General features: G+C 39.8%; 1 protein-coding gene and 1 non-coding gene across 4 annotated transcripts in view; both read left to right on the forward strand.

Moving 5' to 3' along the window:
• PTCD3 (pentatricopeptide repeat domain 3) overlaps nt 1-15330 on the forward strand; it is a 30741-nt gene extending 15411 nt beyond the window's left edge. For all 3 annotated transcript variants that reach the window (XM_041755117.1, XM_041755118.1, XM_041755119.1), the window contains 17 exons: nt 1027-1142; nt 2129-2196; nt 3357-3444; nt 3839-3899; nt 4189-4274; nt 5160-5304; nt 6001-6051; nt 7904-7993; nt 8286-8314; nt 9165-9271; nt 10445-10523; nt 10611-10701; nt 11715-11800; nt 12290-12438; nt 13704-13745; nt 14302-14460; nt 14732-15330. In XM_041755117.1, the coding sequence (XP_041611051.1) occupies nt 1027-1142; nt 2129-2196; nt 3357-3444; nt 3839-3899; nt 4189-4274; nt 5160-5304; nt 6001-6051; nt 7904-7993; nt 8286-8314; nt 9165-9271; nt 10445-10523; nt 10611-10701; nt 11715-11800; nt 12290-12438; nt 13704-13745; nt 14302-14460; nt 14732-14810 (1526 nt within the window). In that variant the 3' untranslated portion in view covers nt 14811-15330. The remainder of the gene's footprint in view (nt 1-1026; nt 1143-2128; nt 2197-3356; nt 3445-3838; nt 3900-4188; nt 4275-5159; nt 5305-6000; nt 6052-7903; nt 7994-8285; nt 8315-9164; nt 9272-10444; nt 10524-10610; nt 10702-11714; nt 11801-12289; nt 12439-13703; nt 13746-14301; nt 14461-14731) is intronic.
• Nucleotides 13276-13412, forward strand: LOC121492300. Its single transcript, XR_005988195.1, has one exon. It is a non-coding gene; the product is annotated as a small nucleolar RNA SNORD94 (small nucleolar RNA).
• Nucleotides 15331-17951: the final 2621 nt, after the last annotated feature.

Raw genomic sequence — 17951 nt, forward strand, 5'->3', positions numbered from 1 at the left:
TTTACGGATGCCTTTCCCTCTGCTTGTTGAATATGATAAGTCTGCATTCAGGTTCTTAGTGCTCAGCCCTGTCTTCCTCTGGTTTTACACACTGTGCTTATGCATGTGCAGACATTCAGTAAGCGGTTCTGAAGACCGTGTGTCAGACCCACAGCTCAGAGTAACAGAAGAAGACAACACGCCATGGGGGAGGTTAGAAGAAGTTTTACCTTCAAGACCTCAATAAGTACCAAAACCTTTGCATGGCATTTCACATACTTTGATTCTGCAGTACCTTAGGAATTGCTGTGTTTTATAATCATTTTATAAAGGAAACTGATTTAAGTTTCCAGTTTTAAGATAGTATGATCCAGTCCAGTTACCCTCCGGAGCTTCTCTTCTCTCCATTCTGCTGTGCTCTTTTCAGCGGTTTTAAATTTCCTGATGCGCATTTTTAATGTCAATATATTTTCAGAAAAATGCAGGTACTTTACTTTGCAAATACTGTATCTCATACTTCCTGTTTCCTTATTTTCTTAGTATCAAGATGGGAGCATAATGTTTTTGAGTAACAGTTTTTAAGAGCTACTATAATTAGACACTTGTGCTAGTATTTCTAGGCAAGTATTCCAGTGAGGGCCCAGATCCAAGTGGAATAATTCTGCTTGCATATGTAAAATTGGAACTGGGCCAGGGAAACTAAGTGGCAGTAATTTGCACTCAGAGTGTTGGGTTTGGAGACAATAGTTAAAACCTTGAGTTTCTTGGGGGTTATGAGTATGTAAACAAAGTGAGAACAGGGTCAGGCTTTGTCTTGTGTTTTAGTCCCTCATGTCAGGCCACACGGTTGCTAGGTATTGTGTTTGCATCTCTCCAGATGTTTCTGTTGACATGGAGTGTATGCTCAACCATTCTTAGAGTGCTGAAGGATACAAAATATGTAGCCAAGAAAGCTGTAGCTCGTAGAAAAAGTGAAGAATTTTAATCCAGTAAGCTTCCGTTCTTTAATGTTTCAAGGATTCTTTCCCTTTCTTCTCCTACCCACAGGAACCACTGTATCTTTGGAAACAAGTAACAGTCTCTTGGACTTACTGTGTTATTATGGTGACCGGGAGCCCTCAACTGATAATCATTTTCAGCAAAGTGAAAAATCAGAGGAGCTGGTAAGCTTAAAAATATTTTGACTTTGCCTACCACATGCAGTCAAAACGTTGAGCAGAAACATTAGGCAAGCCCCTCTGTTGTTGTTACTCAGAGTGACCAGATGATGGGTAAGGAACAGGGAAAGATTCCATGGCCCCAGCCCCCTCAAAAATGCATACATATGTGGGCAGCAAGTAGTGAGCACACTGTTGGGGCTCTAGAACAGTACTGTGCCAAGAGCTGGCCTGTAGATAAGGAATCCTATCTTAATTACTCAACCCAGGAGTTGTAGAAAAAGATCTCACATACATCTTTGGATCATGTGAACAAAGGTTATGTACATCATTTTCATAATATATTCATACTTGTAAAAATTTGAAAGACAGACTGGATGTCCAGTGTCATGTAATTGAATTATGCTGTGTGGTGATGGAGAGGACTAGCATAGGTCTATTCATCTGTGGAAAGATGCATCATATATTGCTAAGTGAGAAGATAGGCCAGATGATAATATTCAATCATAAAATATTTTCATATGCATAAGGGAAAATGAAAAATTAAGTGCTTTTTCTTCCATTTTTGTCTGATTTTCCTCCACTAAATGTGGATTGTTTATATATGAAATCATTAAGTCTTTTCAAATGTATAGGCATATATGTTGTTTCTGTGTGGATCAAGCACAGTCAGCTCAAGCCAGGCTGTGTTTGAGTTTCCAGTTCCTCCCTCTGGGCTAGGTAGGCTGTGCAGGGGACTGGCTTCATCTCTTTTCCAGCCTGTCAGTTCTTGCTTTAAGTGCTAGCTTTACTTTCATCTCTAAGTGAGCTGATGTCTGCTGAAAAAAGTATCCTTTTTTTTAGGTGAACATTTCCTGGGTTTTTTCTTCATCTTCTATTGGCTCTGTATTTCTTTTATTTTTTCGAGGTTTCCTTTGCCTTTCTGATTTCAAGTATTCTAACTAGGAGGGTGCATTCTGTTGTCATTTTTTGTTGATGATGATTCATTTCAGGAAGAGGACACAGGAGAAAATGATAAGAAATCTAAGAAGGCTGATGATCAGTTTGGAGTCACATGGAGGTAGGTTATAAATCATTAGAACCTGGTAGTACTGTTTTTTATGGGGCGTGGCATGCTCCCCATCACCCCCTTAAGAAGATACGCTCCTGAAGTTTTCTAAAATTGAATTTGTTTCTAGTGTACAGTACAAATGTCACCATTGGTATTCCTCTGCATTTAGAGCTCATTTCATAAGTTTACTTCCAACCAGCAGTACAGGGTTGACACTTCACTCTTTTCCTCCCTACCACCCATTTCATTTCATGTCACCTTCACATAGTATTGATTCCTTGGGTAGTTTGACCAGTGGTCCTACTCTGCAATTTATACCTCCCTTTCTGAAAGTCTGGATATTTTTGTGAGAACACACATACCCTAGAATATAGTTCTAAATTAAGGCTGCTGGCCAGCAGGCAGAAATGCCCAGCATTTCCAGACAAAAGGTCAATAATGTTTAACATTTGAGAATTTAACTGAATAGAAACGTCTGGTAAAAGATATTTCCCGTGGATGTATGGAGAAGGAAAGCTACCATTAAGATCTGAAGTCTTCTGTGAAGTGAAAAATTGAGTAGAATCAAAGATTAAATTTCTTGTAGATTTTCATAATTTCGCATGTTGGTTAAGAATATGGACTTTGGCATATCATCCTGACTCAAATCCCAGTTCTGATTTCTGAGACCTCTTTATAAGAGGCAGAATCAAGATACAGCATAGTCTGTATAACATCGTTATGTTTATTGATTGGTTGATTGATTGAAAGAAGATGCACCAGAGTGTGATGTGTACACACACTAGATTATGAAAGAGAGACGCTAGAGAAACTACTTGTCCGTGGTGGCCTCTGGGGAGTTGTATATGGTTGAGAGAGGGTGGGGAAACTCCACTGTGTGCCCGGTGTACACTTTGCTTTTTGTTCTGTATTGTGAGTATATGTTAATGTTTTTGTAAAAATTTTCAGTCCTGATTCTGTCACTTAACTGCCAGGCTCTGAACCACTTGAGGTTTTCGAGCCTTGGTTTTTCTCACTTTTCAGAACGATAAACATGTCTCTCTTCCTCTCTCTGGATTGTGAGAGTTGTGTATATGAAGTGCTTGGCACATTATGAACTCTCAGTAGATTGTGGTAGCTGTTGGTTTTTCCTATTACCCCTGGTTCACATTTATTCTTACTGTGTCTAGGGCAAAAAACAATGCTGAGAGAATCTTTGCTCTAATCCCAGAAAAAAACTCCTATTCCTACTGCACAATGATCCGAGGAATGGTGAAGGTAACGTTTTATATTTTTATCTTTAATTTCCACTAAATCAGGATTTTTCACCCTTAGATTGATTGACAATTGGGCCAGATAATTTGTTGTCATGAGGGCTCTCCATTGTATTGTAGAATGTTTAGTAGCTCCCTGTCCTCTACCTACTGCATGTCAGTACTACATCTTCTCCAACCCCCAGTTGTGACAACTAGAAATAGCTCCAGGAGTTACCAAATGTCACCTGGCATGCAGAATTGCCGCAGTAGAGTATAAATTTAATGAGAACTGGGACCTTGTCTGTTTCGTTTGCTATTGTATTCCGAAACCCTAACCCCTAAAACAGTAGATGTACAAATATTTCTTAAGTAAACATGTTTGACAATGCTGAGTTTTTGTATTTTCTCTCTTCCAGCACCGAGCTCTTGTGCAGGCATTAAACTTGTATGCTGAATTATTAAACAACAGACTCCAGGGTAAGTGTGTTTGTAGAGAATTCCCCTCCTTCCTTTTCTTTCCTTAAGAATCTGTAACATCTTTGAATCCACAGAATATTTGGATCTTCCTCACCTTTGGGCTCACTTTTAATCTTTTCTTGTGGTATTGGTGGTAGAAGCTGGAGGAGAGATCAGAGCAGGGAGTGATTGTCTAGTTTTGTGAACATATATTAATGAGCTAGGAGCCACATGTGCATTACTGCTTCCTTAAACTGAGCCATTTAGGAATTCAGCCCAAATTTTGTTAAGGTTTTTTCCTCTTTTACAGCTGATGTGTATACCTTCAATGCACTGATTGAAGCAACAGCATTGAATATGAATGAGAAATCGGAGGACAAATGGAATAATATACTGGTAAGGAGGAACCCTCATTTTTGTTTTCTAGTGGGTCTAAAATATCTTTTCCTAGAAATACAGGGGATGGAGACCACACTTATTGAGCATTTTCATGGCAGATACTATGACACTGGACACTCAGCAGTTGCATGTTTACACCCTCCTAGCAACCCTATAGTTAAACTATCTGCATGTGAGAAGAAAAAGTTGCTTGACCAGAGTCTATGACTAAAATTCAAAAAGACTTCGGTTGCTCTGTTTATTTCTCATAGTTTTTTTATTACAAAAATAATGCATATTTCCTGAAACCTTTATATCAAGTAAAGTTTGAAAAAAAATTATATTCAGTGGATTGAGATAATTAAAGAATAGAAATGTTTTTATGTTCTTACACTGTACAGTTTGTGTGTTTTTGTACCATACTGCTCATTTTAGAGAGGAAAACACCCCCTTCATTCTAATCTGTTCTTCTGCTTTACTAGGCAGGGAGTGAAGACAGACAGACACCTTGATCAAGTGAGGTGGGGTGACTGAATGGAGTGACTTCTGTAAAAGGCAAAGTCACTGGTCCTGCTGATAATTCTTTTTTTTTTTTAAGCTTTTGTTTATTTATTCATGAGAGACACAGAGAGAGAGAGAGAGGCAGAGACACAGGCAGAGGGAGAAGCAGGCTCCATGCAGGGAACCTGATATGGGACTCGATCCCAGGTCCCCAGGATCATGCCCTGGGCCAAAGGCAGCGCTAAACCGCTGGGCTGCCCAGGCTACCAGATAATTCTTAAATTAGGGATATATTTATTAACTTTAGACTTAGCCAGAGTGCCAAATTATTTTTTAGTGTGTAATATTAGTTAATTTACCCACCCAGGTGTAAATAAGACCTACTTCTTTTGATTCAACTAGGAGCTCCTAAAACAAATGGCTGCACAGAAGGTGAAACCAAATCTGCAAACATTTAATACTATTCTGAAATGCCTCCGAAGATTTCATGCATTTGGAAGATTGCCAGGCTTACAGACCTTTCGTGAAATGAAAGCCATCGGAATAGGTGAGTATGTATCCTGGTGTCCCTCACTGGAGGCTGAGACACTGCTGAACCAAGGGCTTACTTAGATCCAGACGAGCAAAAAAGAAATGGTGAACTCTTTTTGCTTTTTAAGTAATGTGTTGAGAATTCCTGATCTGCCATTTGGCACACTTAATTACATGCATTTACTAAAGATGGGAGCTCCTTTATCGTCATGTGTTTATAGCAAATTACAATGTTCTTTTAATATTTTAGGTACTTTCCTGTGGATTTCTTCATCCTGGGGAGAACTATTTACTTAAGAGTTAGTTTTAAATCCCATGACATTTCCTAGCATAATTAGGTATTTGAACCCAACTGTGCTACTGTGTTTATAGTTTTCGGTAATTATTAAAACTTGTTTGGGAATCAGTTCATTTCAGTATACTTAGTGTTCTTGAGTGAAGGATCATAGTACTTTATAATATTTAGTAATGATGTGTCAAGGCTTGCTTGCATGTGTGTCAAGGCTTTCTATAAGAGATTCTTTATATTTTTCCACTTAACATTAATTAAAATGAGCTAGGAAAGGTCTTTGTTCAGAGGAATAGTAATGTATTCTCTTACTTAAATAGCATGTTCAGTGTGTTTTTTTAAGTCAGTGTGCCTCAGTAAACTGTTTTTGGATAGCCGGGTTTGACTTGTTTCTTATTTTTTTCTATCCACCTGGTAATTTAGAACCCTCGCTGGCAACATACCACCATGTTATCCGGTTGTTTTATCACCATGGTATGTATGACATTGTGTATTAACTTATGTAGAAAGCTGACCCAGCTCTCTTATGTTTATGTGAGTAATTGTTGTAGGCTTCTTTTGCTCTATATGATTTTCAGAATAGAGAACTCACAAATTAACGTTATCCTGTAGCCTGGGCAGAAAGTTACCCTTGAAGGTAGTCACCTTGTTTGTTATGGAAAACTTCAGCTGGAGGGGACGGGGCCATTAAATGTACTGTTGGTATAAGATTACAAATGGTCAGAAGGTATGTTATTTTGGAGTTCTTTTGCCTCTCCAGAGCTGTGCTTTCCACTAAAATAGCCATTAGTCACACATGCCTATTTAATTAAAATTAAATGGTATTTAAGACTCCTTCATTGCATTAGCGCTAGGTGGCCACGTGTGGCTACTGGCTCCTGTATTCAGTGATACAGCAACAGAACATTTCCATTTTTAAGGAAATTACTGGACAGTGCTGCTCCATGGTAACCTTAACCTTATTTTGAAGCCTTGTGGGAGAACTTTTTAGCTCTGTTTGTCACCTACTTTAGGTCAGCCAGATCCTATTGGAGCTGTGCTCTGTTGAACAGACTTTGGAGCAAGGCACATCTGAGTTGAAATTTCACCTCTGTCATTTACCAGCTATGCCAAAAGGGACTGGATACCTTACCTGAGTAAATACCGTTGGACTGTAATGATTAAATGAACTGTGTCCAGTGTCTTGGAAGACATATAGTAAGCACTCATAGTCTGTCAGTTCTTATCCATTTGGCCCAACCTGAGAAAGAACCAGTGGTGGGTTCAGAAATGACTGCTCCAGTCCTTCTCTACTGCAGTAGACTTTATAGATATAAAACAGAAGAACTTGATTGTCCGTGTTTTGGTAGGCTAATTTTACAAAATCCACATCCTTATCTATAGGGAAGAGTTTTATCTTTTAGGGTAGGGGAAAAGAGGTAAACAATTTCCACAGTAATTGGATCTTCTTCTGAAATTTTACTCAGTCTTGACGTTGTAGTGAAACTAGTGCTTCTGACCCCAAAGCCTGTTGCATTTTTCTCTATTGTCACACATCACTTTGGTTCCGTTTCTAACCAAAGTCTGTGGTCCTGTTTCCTAAATAACACTCGGAAACATGGGGGCAGGCTCAGAGGAGTAGTGTCAGTTTGCCTTACAGGTATGTGAGCTAGCTACCTGCAGTGACAACGTCTAGGTGTTTATTCAAAAGAAAGCCTAAAGATTGAAAGGATACATATAAAGTAAATTATTATGTAACTAATAAAATGATTAGGAATGCTAGCAAATGGGAATACATCTATACTGTCATTAAAACTAATCACTTGAAAAGTGGATAAGATACAGAATGGATTTGGATGAATAAGGTGTAAGGAATTGTATAGGTGCATTTTCTACCTATTAGTACCCACTTCATGTGATTTTAAGAGGCTTGCCTATATCCATTAATCCTACAGTTTTCTTTTTCTGGCCTTTTCATCCTGATTATACTTCAAAGCAACACAAATGATTTGCAAAAAACATGTTTGTTTTTCTAAGTATGCAGGTTTGGTTGTGTGCTTGTCTCCCACTTTGGTGAAAGTCAAGCTTAAGACAAGACTTGGGAGGGAGGGAAAGTCCCCTGGGAGCACATAGACAAAGAGCCCTAACTGCTCCAGATCGTATGCACAGTTGTGCTGTGTACTGTGCCTCTGCTCCTTTAGAGAGCATGCTTCCCTGCTGGCTCTCTACTGGGTAGTATGCCAAGGATGGAGGGAGAAGTGTGGAGCCTTGGACTACGTGCCATGTGGGTGGGTGGTGTTACAGAAGGGGACGACTGATAAAACCTCATTGCTCTCTCATTCTGCAGAAAACCCTTCAAAAGGATCATCCTGCATCATCTATGATATTATGAATGAAATAACAGGACAGAAATTTACCCCAAAGGACCCAGATGATGGTATGCACAGAAATTGCTTGTGTGAACCAATGAGCCTGCTTTCCTGATTGCCAGTTATTAGAGGCTTTATGATGAGGACAGAGTTTAATGTAGCTTGTCTTATGGGTGATTATTCTGAGGAAGTCAAAATATGTGTAGCACATTGCTGTATGCTTCCTCTCCTCTAGAATTTTTATTCCTTTAGGTTTAACTTACCATTAACAATTCTATTGCTAGGATTTTTATTAATGCTGGTCACTTGAAAATATATTTTATCCATTGTAACTGAGACTTTGTGAACTTTTATTTTCAGATATGTTTTTTCAGTCAGCCATGAGAGTTGTAAGTACTATTTTCTTGCTTGACTTTTGTTTTTCTTTTTCCTTTTATCCACTTAATCTGTAACTGGAGCCAGGGTGGGTGGGGTTCCCTGATTCTCTCACTTTTTCTTTTATTTATGTTTTTACTACAAATTTTCTTTTTTTCTCTTAAACTTTATACTAACTCACATAGCATCCCTTACCCTTTGTTTGTTTATTCTGTACATTGTCTTTTTTCACACTTTTGTTCAATAAGGTTTTAGAGTATTTCGTATTTGCTTATTAATGACTTTTTGAAATGGCAAAGGGCTGTTTTGAATTTTGGTTTTTCATTTTGTGCTAACCAGAAGTAATTTAAAACCGTTTTAGGATGGATCAGCATATTGTTCCCTAAGGATAATTGCTTTCCAAAAGTTTAGTCTATATCCTTGCAGGTTTTTTCTTCTAGTATTCAAACACACACAGCCAGACACATTTCCATGATATTTTGTTTGTTGACAACATAGTATTTCATGGGAGGGAGGGGCTACAATTTACTTAAAAGTCTGTGAGTGCATTTTGGAATTACTTCCTGGGTTTTGTAGAACAGTGTTGCTGAAGTGAGCACTCCATCTGTCTTTTATGCACATGACCAGGTGTTTTCATAGGATTGATTTCTACAGGCATCAAAATCACTTTATTTTAAATTTCATTTCAAATTTTAAATTGGGGTGGGTTTGTTTTCCCCTCAATATTACAACTCATTTGCTGTCAACCAGTAATACATTGAATCAGCATGAATATTTCCACAAATAACTATCTTTTTTTAATGATCAAGCCACTGTTTGGCTGATAAACTTGAATGATGCTTATTACTGCTTGCAAATTTTCAGTGCTCATTTCTCAGAGATCTAGAACTTGCTTATCAAGTACATGGCCTTTTAAACACTGGAGACAACTGGAAATTCATTGGACCAGATCATCGGCGTAATTTCTATTAGTAAGTGTGCTAGAAATGTATCCTTTTGCATTATTGGAACCTCTTTAAGCAATCGCTTAGTCAATTCTGCAAGTGGGAGACTATGGGTAGCACTCCCATGTCACCTTTGCAGGCAGCATGTCCCTAACTTGCAGTACATGTTAATTGAGCACTTGGAAATTCAAGCAGTGGTAAAACAGATTTGCCAGACTGAGATGTCTGATGTGTATCTTTTAGGCTCTTTTTCTTTGTAACACTTTAAATGTACATATCTTTTTCCTCTGCGCCTTATATTATATTATTGAATGTATAACAGGGTGGATCCCTAACAATTTCAGTATAACTTCTTTGTTTTTTGTCTTTGTAAGGTTTTGTTTATTTGAGAGAGAGTGAGGGATAGAGAAAGGGGCAGGGGGAGTAGCAGAGGGAGAGGGAAAAGCAGACTCCCTGCTGAGCAGGGAACCCAATGTGGGGCTCAGTACTGGGACTCCAGGATCATGACCCAAGCCAAAGGCAGACACTGAATCAAATAAGCCACACAGGCACTCCAGCCTCTTGTTTTTAAAGATGAAAATACAGAGATGAAGCCCAAAGAGACTCCTTTAATGAGTCTGACTTCAGGTAATTAAAAACAAATAAGAACTTAAGGAGGCAGCCTATTAATAGGCATGTGATGGGATCCCTGGGTGGCGCAGCAGTTTGGCGCCTGCCTTTGGCCTAGGGCGCGATCCTGGAGACCCGGGATCGAGTCCCACATCAGGCTCCCGGTGCATGGAGCCTGCTTCTCCCTCCGCCTGTGTCTCTGCCTCTCTCTCTGTGACTATCATAAATAAATTAAAAAAAAAAAATTAAAAAAAAAAAATAGGCATGTGATGATTGTCTATTATGTGTCCATATCCTTGCTTCACATTGCATGCTTTTAAAATGAAGGTGTTGTCACTGCTTGCCATGGCCTGAGAGCATACTGAGGAGGCAGTCATGAATCGCTAGTTGTGGATAAGAAGTTATTTAATTGGGAATTCCAGAGAGCATAGTTAGCACCTCCCAGGTCAGGCATTGGCCCACATAACTTGACATTGTTTGTAACTTATAAATTGATTTTAAATTCTGTGTAACATATCATTATATAAGCTGTGCTGTAACATTCTATTGTTAGGTATCTGAGACTAAAGCTACCTTTTCTCTCCGTTACAGTTCTAAGTTTTTCAGTTTGCTTTGTCTCATGGAACAAATTGACGTCACCTTGAAGTGGTATAAGGACCTGGTACCTTCAGTAAGATGATTCATTACTTATTGTAAATGTGTTTGTTGTCTTTACTGATTAACACTTTAAAAATATGTTTGTATTTCTCTTAATCAGGTATTCTTTCCCCGTTCCCAAACTTTGATAGATCTTCTCCAAGCATTGGATGTGGCCAACCGACTAGAAGTGATTCCTCAAATTTGGAAAGGTTGGTTTCAGCTTGTTTGTTCAGGCCCATCTCACTTCAGTGTCCTACATTTGGTTAACAAACACGTTAACATTGTTAGGGATGGAAATTTCTAATTTTCACTAAATTGAATATATTAGTTAAGGTTTGCTTCATGGTTGCTGGCTCACAGTGCATATTGGACCATGTGAGTAAAAATGCATTGAACATGACCTAAATTAGTTCCTTTGTGACAGGAAAAGGTAGACTTTTATGCATTTGTTGTATGATATGACAAAGGGAAGATCAGTGCTAATTACATACACACCCTAAATCAATTCTGGTCTCCATCCCTGAAGCCTTTGTTAGTCCTCTACATCATGCTGCTCATCATGACTCAGTTGTTAACCAGTGATACTTAGGTCTCTAAGAAATAGGCATGAATATGGGTTTCTGTGTATAAACTGGCTACAGAAGATGCTGTTATCTCTTTTTCTATAAGACTGAGCACGACTTGAGTTTCTGTCAGCTTCAAGTTTCCATGTCTGAACAATGAGACAAGCACCCTGATCTACTATCTCATGAGATTGCTCTAGTGACTATTAACATACAATGTCATTGACAATTACCAAGTGCCATAGAGCAGGTGTCTTGTCATATCGAGCCTGGTAGCTGCCCGAGAGTAGTTGACTGGGAGCAGCTTACTGCCTTTCATTGCTCCTTCATCCTTTTTTTTTTTTTAATTACTTACTCATGAGAGAGACACAGGTAGAGGGAGAAGCAGGCTCCTTGCGGGGAGCCCGAAGTGGAACTTGATTCCAGGACCCCCAAGATCACTTCCTGAGCCAAAGGCAGACACTCAACTACTGAGCCACCCAGGTGCCCCTCCATCCATTCTTAACATGAATTATCCTGCTGGTTTTCTTGGAGTCTGGAATAAATAATGTCAGCAACTTCCTTTCACCCACCAAAAACTATGACAGTGGACAAGGTCAGCGAAAGAGTTTTGGTTTTATGTGACAGTGATCATTTCTTTGTTCTTTTTCTGTTTCAAGATAGTAAAGAATATGGTCACACTTTTCGCAGTGACCTCAAAGAAGAGATTCTGATGCTCATGGCGAGGGATCAGCACCCACCAGAGGTAGGGTATATCCAGATTCAAGTCCTGTTACAGTGTGAGATGTGTGCTAGTCAGTATTTTCTCCAACATTGCGGACCTGGTGAGGGTAATTCCCCTTGGTTTCTTCTAGGGAAACTGAATCCTGCCACCTAAACCCAGATTTAAATTCTGTATCTAAACATACATAGCAAGTAGCAGAATCCTGTTTCTAAAGTCCCTTTCATTCCTCAGGTCCAAAGCAAGTTTCTTTCTGGCTTGACAGTAATCGCTTTTTGAAAAAAAATCCTATTTAAAAGGAAAACCCATCTTGTATTTGAAAGATGTGGCCAGTTTGCAAATCACTTACCCTAGGCCAGGGCGCATTCTTCCTTGATTACTTGTCACTCCACATGTGAGGGGCTCGAGTGGCAAACTGCATTGCTCTAAGATGTCAGTGCTTCTTTGGAGTCTCCTGAACCTGATTCTCATAAAACCAACCAGGCAGTTCTGCTGACTCTCAGAGCCTCTCAGCTTCAGGTGGCGTTTGCAGACTGTGCCGCAGATATCAAATCCACTTACGAGAGCCAGGATGCCAGAAAGACTGCTCCTGATTGGCCAGCCAACTCTCTGAACTGTATAGCTGTTCTCTTTTTAAGGGCTGGGAGAACCCAGGAAGCCTGGTGAGTACAAAACCACAAGTGTAAATTAGAAGCATTTGTACTTGAATCTCAGAGAACATTTTGTCTGGTCACAAGTTTTCTAATTTGACTATATAGTGAGTTTTCTCTGGGAACTGCGAGTGCCAACTGAAAAGGAAACTTTTAGAAGACCAGTACGGTATATACATTGTATTTAAGAGATGACTTCATCTAGTCATCTAGTGAGCTAATTCATCTTTCTGACCTGTTTTATATATCCATGGCCAAATAGTCACTTATCTGTTCACTTAACTGGAATATTCAAAGAAAGTTATTTTTGAAAATGTTTTGGGCATTTGACTTATCCATGTATTTCACTCAATGCTTAAAATGCAGGCTGTGCCCTTGGGACTTGTGGAAATTGGCTTTTACAAACATGGCCTTGACTAAAACTTGTGTCACTGTATAGCTATGTTAGGTGTTTTCATCACCCCATTCACATACTAATTCTTAAGAATGTGTTTGTGAATGGAGCCCTTACATGCATTCTTTTTTCCAAAAGCAGAGAAGTTAACAAAAGAATACTTTGTAGGAGTAGTCCTCATAAAGTATTTTGTTCTGGGTAGAAATATGTGTTCTGACAGTAAGTGGGGTACTTGTATATGGCTTTTTCAACACAAAGTGTTGATTTGAACAGAGGATTGTCAGCCCAAAATGTGGCTGTTCACTATCTTGAGGAAAAAGCTGGTGAATGAAGGCATTGCCACCTAAACTTGTCTTAGGAGTGTGAATCACACACATAGCCTGCTGCACTGCTGGTGACAAAAACCTTTGATGCTCAAATTTTTAAACTCCGGTTGACACACACTTGTTATGAATCAGGCTGTGATGATTGGCGCAGGGGTACGGACCTCAGCTGAGTCATGGGAGCTGAATGTATGTGTTTCTCCTTTGTCTTGCATGTGGCAGGATGCTGGGGAGCACTTACAGGAGACTGTTGCCTCAATCTGAGCCTGCTCTTCACAACGTAATTCTAGGATAGTGATCTTATTCTGGGATTGTGAGAGAGGAAAGAGATCCCACTCAGTTGCATCCCTCTCTTCCAGCTACCCACAGGGTGTTGTCTTTTGTTCCTGGGAGGACTGAAGTGATCCTCTAGAAGAGGATATACCCCCCACCCCCAATAATTCTCAACAGATTTGCCTGGGAAATTTGAAATGTACCTACATGAAGTTAGGAAAGAGGGAACTGAACCGCTATCTGCTCACCTTCTGTTTATTATCTTTCTTGTATCTCGTCTTGAACAGGAAAATGTTGGGGCTTTTCAGGAAGCATAATAAGATCCCTGGGTAAGTTGAAGTTAACAGATCTGCCTCGGTATATCCAGGAATTAGCTGCATGGTCTTAACTCTTACCATGGGGTGATTGGGATTTTTTTTTTTTTTTTTTTTACATACTTTAGTCACAGTGATTGAGCATTCTTCTGCTAGGCAAATGGACAGTTGCTTCCACCATCTAGGGTATCCTAGATTAAGCAAGCACTGTGTTTAATCTGCTTGGTGATTGCAGCACACTGGGGATACATTCAACAGATCCTTAGTGAAGGCATACTGAACCGGTGTTCCTTATATTTCTTTGGCCCATTAAAGTTAGTCTGGGCAGCCCAGGTTGCTCAGTGGTTTAGCGCCGCCTTCAGCCCAGGGCCTGATCCTAGAGACCCGGGATTGAGTCCCTCATCGGGCTCCCTGCATGAAGCCTGCTTCTCCCTCTGCCTGTGTCTCTGCCCCCCACCCCCCTCTGTCTCTCAGGAATAAATAAATAAAATCTTTTAAAAATAAATAAGTAAATCTTTGAAGGGATTCAGGGGTTGTTGGGGAATGTTGACTTTTTGTCTTTATTTTACAGAAATAAGTTGCTGAATGAGTTTATGGATTCTGCAAAAGCATCCAATAGTCCTGCCCAGGCCATTGAGGTAGTGAAGCTGGCAGGTGCCTTCAGCTTGCCTATTTGTGAAGCCCTCACCCAGAGAGTGATGGCTGACTTTGCAATCAGCCAGGAACAAAAGTAAGTCCTGAATGGATAACAAAGTGATAAAAATGGAGTAGACCCATTTGTCTACCCATTCAATGTTTACAGCTTTTTGCCTCCTGAATTTTTTTCTTTGCGAAAAATCAGGATGCATTAATTTAGTTAGTTATTTGTCACATACATCAGAGAGGCCTATAGTTTTGGCTCTTGAAACCTTTTCTCCTTTCATTATAGTTCAGTGCAGCTGCAGAGTCCCCTCCCACAAGACTGAAATGCAGTGTAACCCTCCAGTTTATTTTCCTTACAGGGAAGCCCTGGGAAATCTAACCTCACCGACCAGTGACAGCGACAGCGACAGTGACAGCGACATCAGTGATGGCATATAAAAGTGGGTGAATCAGGAGCAGCTATGGCCTAGCATAGCTATTGTAATTACACTTGAGAATTGACATCTCTGTTCAACCATATTGTGAAGACAAGAGAATTCAGACTTCAACTTTTAAGAACAATAGATACCAGAGGGACTACTTAAATTCCGAATTTGATACTTACTAAGCCAGCCATTTAAACAGAAGCAGACCTACCATTTTCATTTCTTTGGACACAGCTCCTGGTTTCAGCATAAGCTTTGTACCTACAGTGTTTGTTGGCCAACTTCACTGTTGCCCTTTGTGGTTTGCCCTCCCATCATGGACTTGGCCTTCATTGGCTGATTCGCAACCTTAGAGAAGGATGTGTCTAAAGGAGGTTTGCACATGTATCTCCATTGATACTAGATCAGTATACCAATTTTAGGAATATTTAGAGGTGAGAAATTTGCCATTGTTTAATCATTTCTAGGATGCGGAGTTTTAAGCTACATGTATGAGAAAATGAGGGCTGTAAATAAACACTAGTTAACGTGCATTGAGCGCATTTCTTTTTTTTTTTTTTTGAGCGCACTTCTATTACTTTGACATAGCCCGTTTCCTCTGAGCCCTGGGACTTCTACAAGTGCTTCATCTCCCTTGCTTCCCCCTTTTTTGCCATCACCTTTAGTTGTGCTCTACTGAAAGTGGTCTAAAGTGAGGACTGCTAATCAAGAATCTCTAGTCTGGCATTTCTCTTACCACCAGAACTTTGAAACAGTATTGGAAGTTAACAGGAACCTGCATGGTTTATAGGACCATTCTTAACCCTTCACCAGGGCTTCCACAAGCTGCTTTTGCTCATACCTGGTCCCAGATTTACTGAGAGACCCCATGAGTTCCCCACAGACGGACAGCTTCAACCTTACTCTGCCAGGGTTGGCATTTATGAGCTATTTTGTACTGTTGTCTGTTCCATTTACATTTTCCATCCATTCTATCTAGGCCTAGACCCATTCGTGCATCTTCAGAAATCTAAGTATTGGTTCATGTTGTTCCTAGATTGTGTTTAAGACCTTTAATTCAAGGACAAAGGGGGCAGGGAAATGACAGCAAATAACTACTTAAGCATTCATGTGCATTATTCCTTGACATATCAAAGTGAACAAAAGGACCATTAAGAAAGGTTAGCTTTGGGCAGCCCTGTGGCTCAGCGGTTTAGAGCCGCCTTCAGCCCAGGGCCAGACCCTGGGGACCCGGGATCGAGTCCTGCGTTGGGCTCCCTGCATGGAGCCTGCTTCTCCCTCTGCCTGTGCCTCTCTCCCTCTCTCTCTGTGGATCTCTCATGATTAAATAAAAATCTTTTAATAAATAAAAGAAAGATTAGCCTTTGATTTTGGTTTACAACTTCCAGGGAGAACCTGGCTTCCTGGAGGCTTCTCTTCACTGTGCTCCTTCCCATCTCACCTATACATGCCTCGCTCTCTTGGCGAAGTACTCACTCACTGCAATCCCTACAAATGTGTGGTACACTTTTCCCCTTGTCAGCCCCCAACTGAATCCTCACCATAGTGCTTGGCAGCTATAGAGTTGATGGGACCCCATCTGGACCATGGTAATTTATAATGGACTTCAATGTAGTTCAGTTGTTTTAACTGCTATAGTGCCCACTCTAGGCAAAGAACTGCTTCAGACTTTCAGAAAATTCGCCCTATGTGATTGGTCTCCATTCTCGTTTTTAAAGTTTTAATCTCTACATTCAACATGGGGCTCAAACCTAACAACTCTGAGATCAAAAGTCACGTGCTCTACCAAAACCTAACAACTCTGAGATCAAAAGTCACGTGCTCTACCAAAACCTAACAACTCTGAGATCAAAAGTCACGTGCTCTACCAATTGAGCCAGCCAGGTGCCCCTCCATCCTCATTTTTAAATATTTATTCACTGACTAGTGAAATATTAGCCTCTAATAGTAAAAGATGTTCTGTTTCTCTACTTTGTGCCAAAAGTCAACCTATCCATTTTTTTTCCCAAAATAATAAAGGTTTATTTTTTCCTCAACAGTCCTGGGTGGATATATAGGTCAATGGAGCAGAGGTTCTCTTCTACTCAGGAATCTTCTATCTTGAGGCCTTACTTTCTCTAGAACCTTCATGAGAAGGTCTTCCAGCTGGCAGAGTACATAAGAGCACCTGTTGACAATTTTCTGGGCCGAGTATGGAAACTGCACATCTCTTCTGTTGGTCCCTGGCTCTCCCCTCAGTTTGCTGTCTTTCCTTACAATAGTTGCTGATACAACTCAAGCACTACATGCCTGAAAGGCATTTACTAAAATGAGTGGCTTTTTGGTCACGTACTAGTCATTTTTAAGACCACTTTTAACAGCTCTTAACATTTCACAGATGTTATATAGGAAAAACTTATAAAGTCAGCTCAGCATTTCCAACAAAATGGTATGACAAAGATTTGAGTTATAAATCAATCCAGTTAGGACCAGAATCCAGTTTTGAAAAGCTCTGGAGCATTAATGACATAAAGCAACCCTGTTAAAATAATCTGAAAACAGTATTTTGGGGCATTGGGAACTGAGGGTAGTTTTAAATATTTTTTAGAAACTTACCAAAAAGGCCCAGGAGAAATCAGAGAATCAAAAACAAATTGTGTAGTCACGACCCATAGAATGGAAAGGGTGAAGGGAGGAGTCCTGCTAAATGTGAATAAATTTGTTCAAAATGCCTCAGATCACCAGTGCGTGGAAATTACAAACTGGCAGATCTGAGGTTCAAGAGAGCATTTGAGGACTCTAGCAATAAAATGTAGTCTTACGTTGGTCTTTAAACTGTAGGATTTGGAAGTCAAATGTGGATGATTAGAATACTGAAATGGGTTAGAGAAAGTACACCATATGCAATAAAGCTGTTTTGTGATGTATTTTATAGTGCAATAGATATATGCATATAGATACACACGTGTATAAGTGTACCTGGTCATGATGTAAATTATTTTCCTGCTGGTAAAGTTCAAGTTTAAGAACATTCAAATAGGATATGCTCTGAGATGGCAGTCACTGGAGCAAGAATGTGTCAGGGCAAGTTTATGGAGTCATTTAGCAGATCTTTAGAGGCAGAGTTGTAATTTACAGAGAAAAGTATTTGATTTGGTTGATAATAGGCAATGTG

This window comes from Vulpes lagopus, chromosome 5 (genome assembly GCF_018345385.1).
Source record: "Vulpes lagopus strain Blue_001 chromosome 5, ASM1834538v1, whole genome shotgun sequence".
NCBI classification, from domain to species: Eukaryota; Metazoa; Chordata; class Mammalia; order Carnivora; family Canidae; genus Vulpes; species Vulpes lagopus.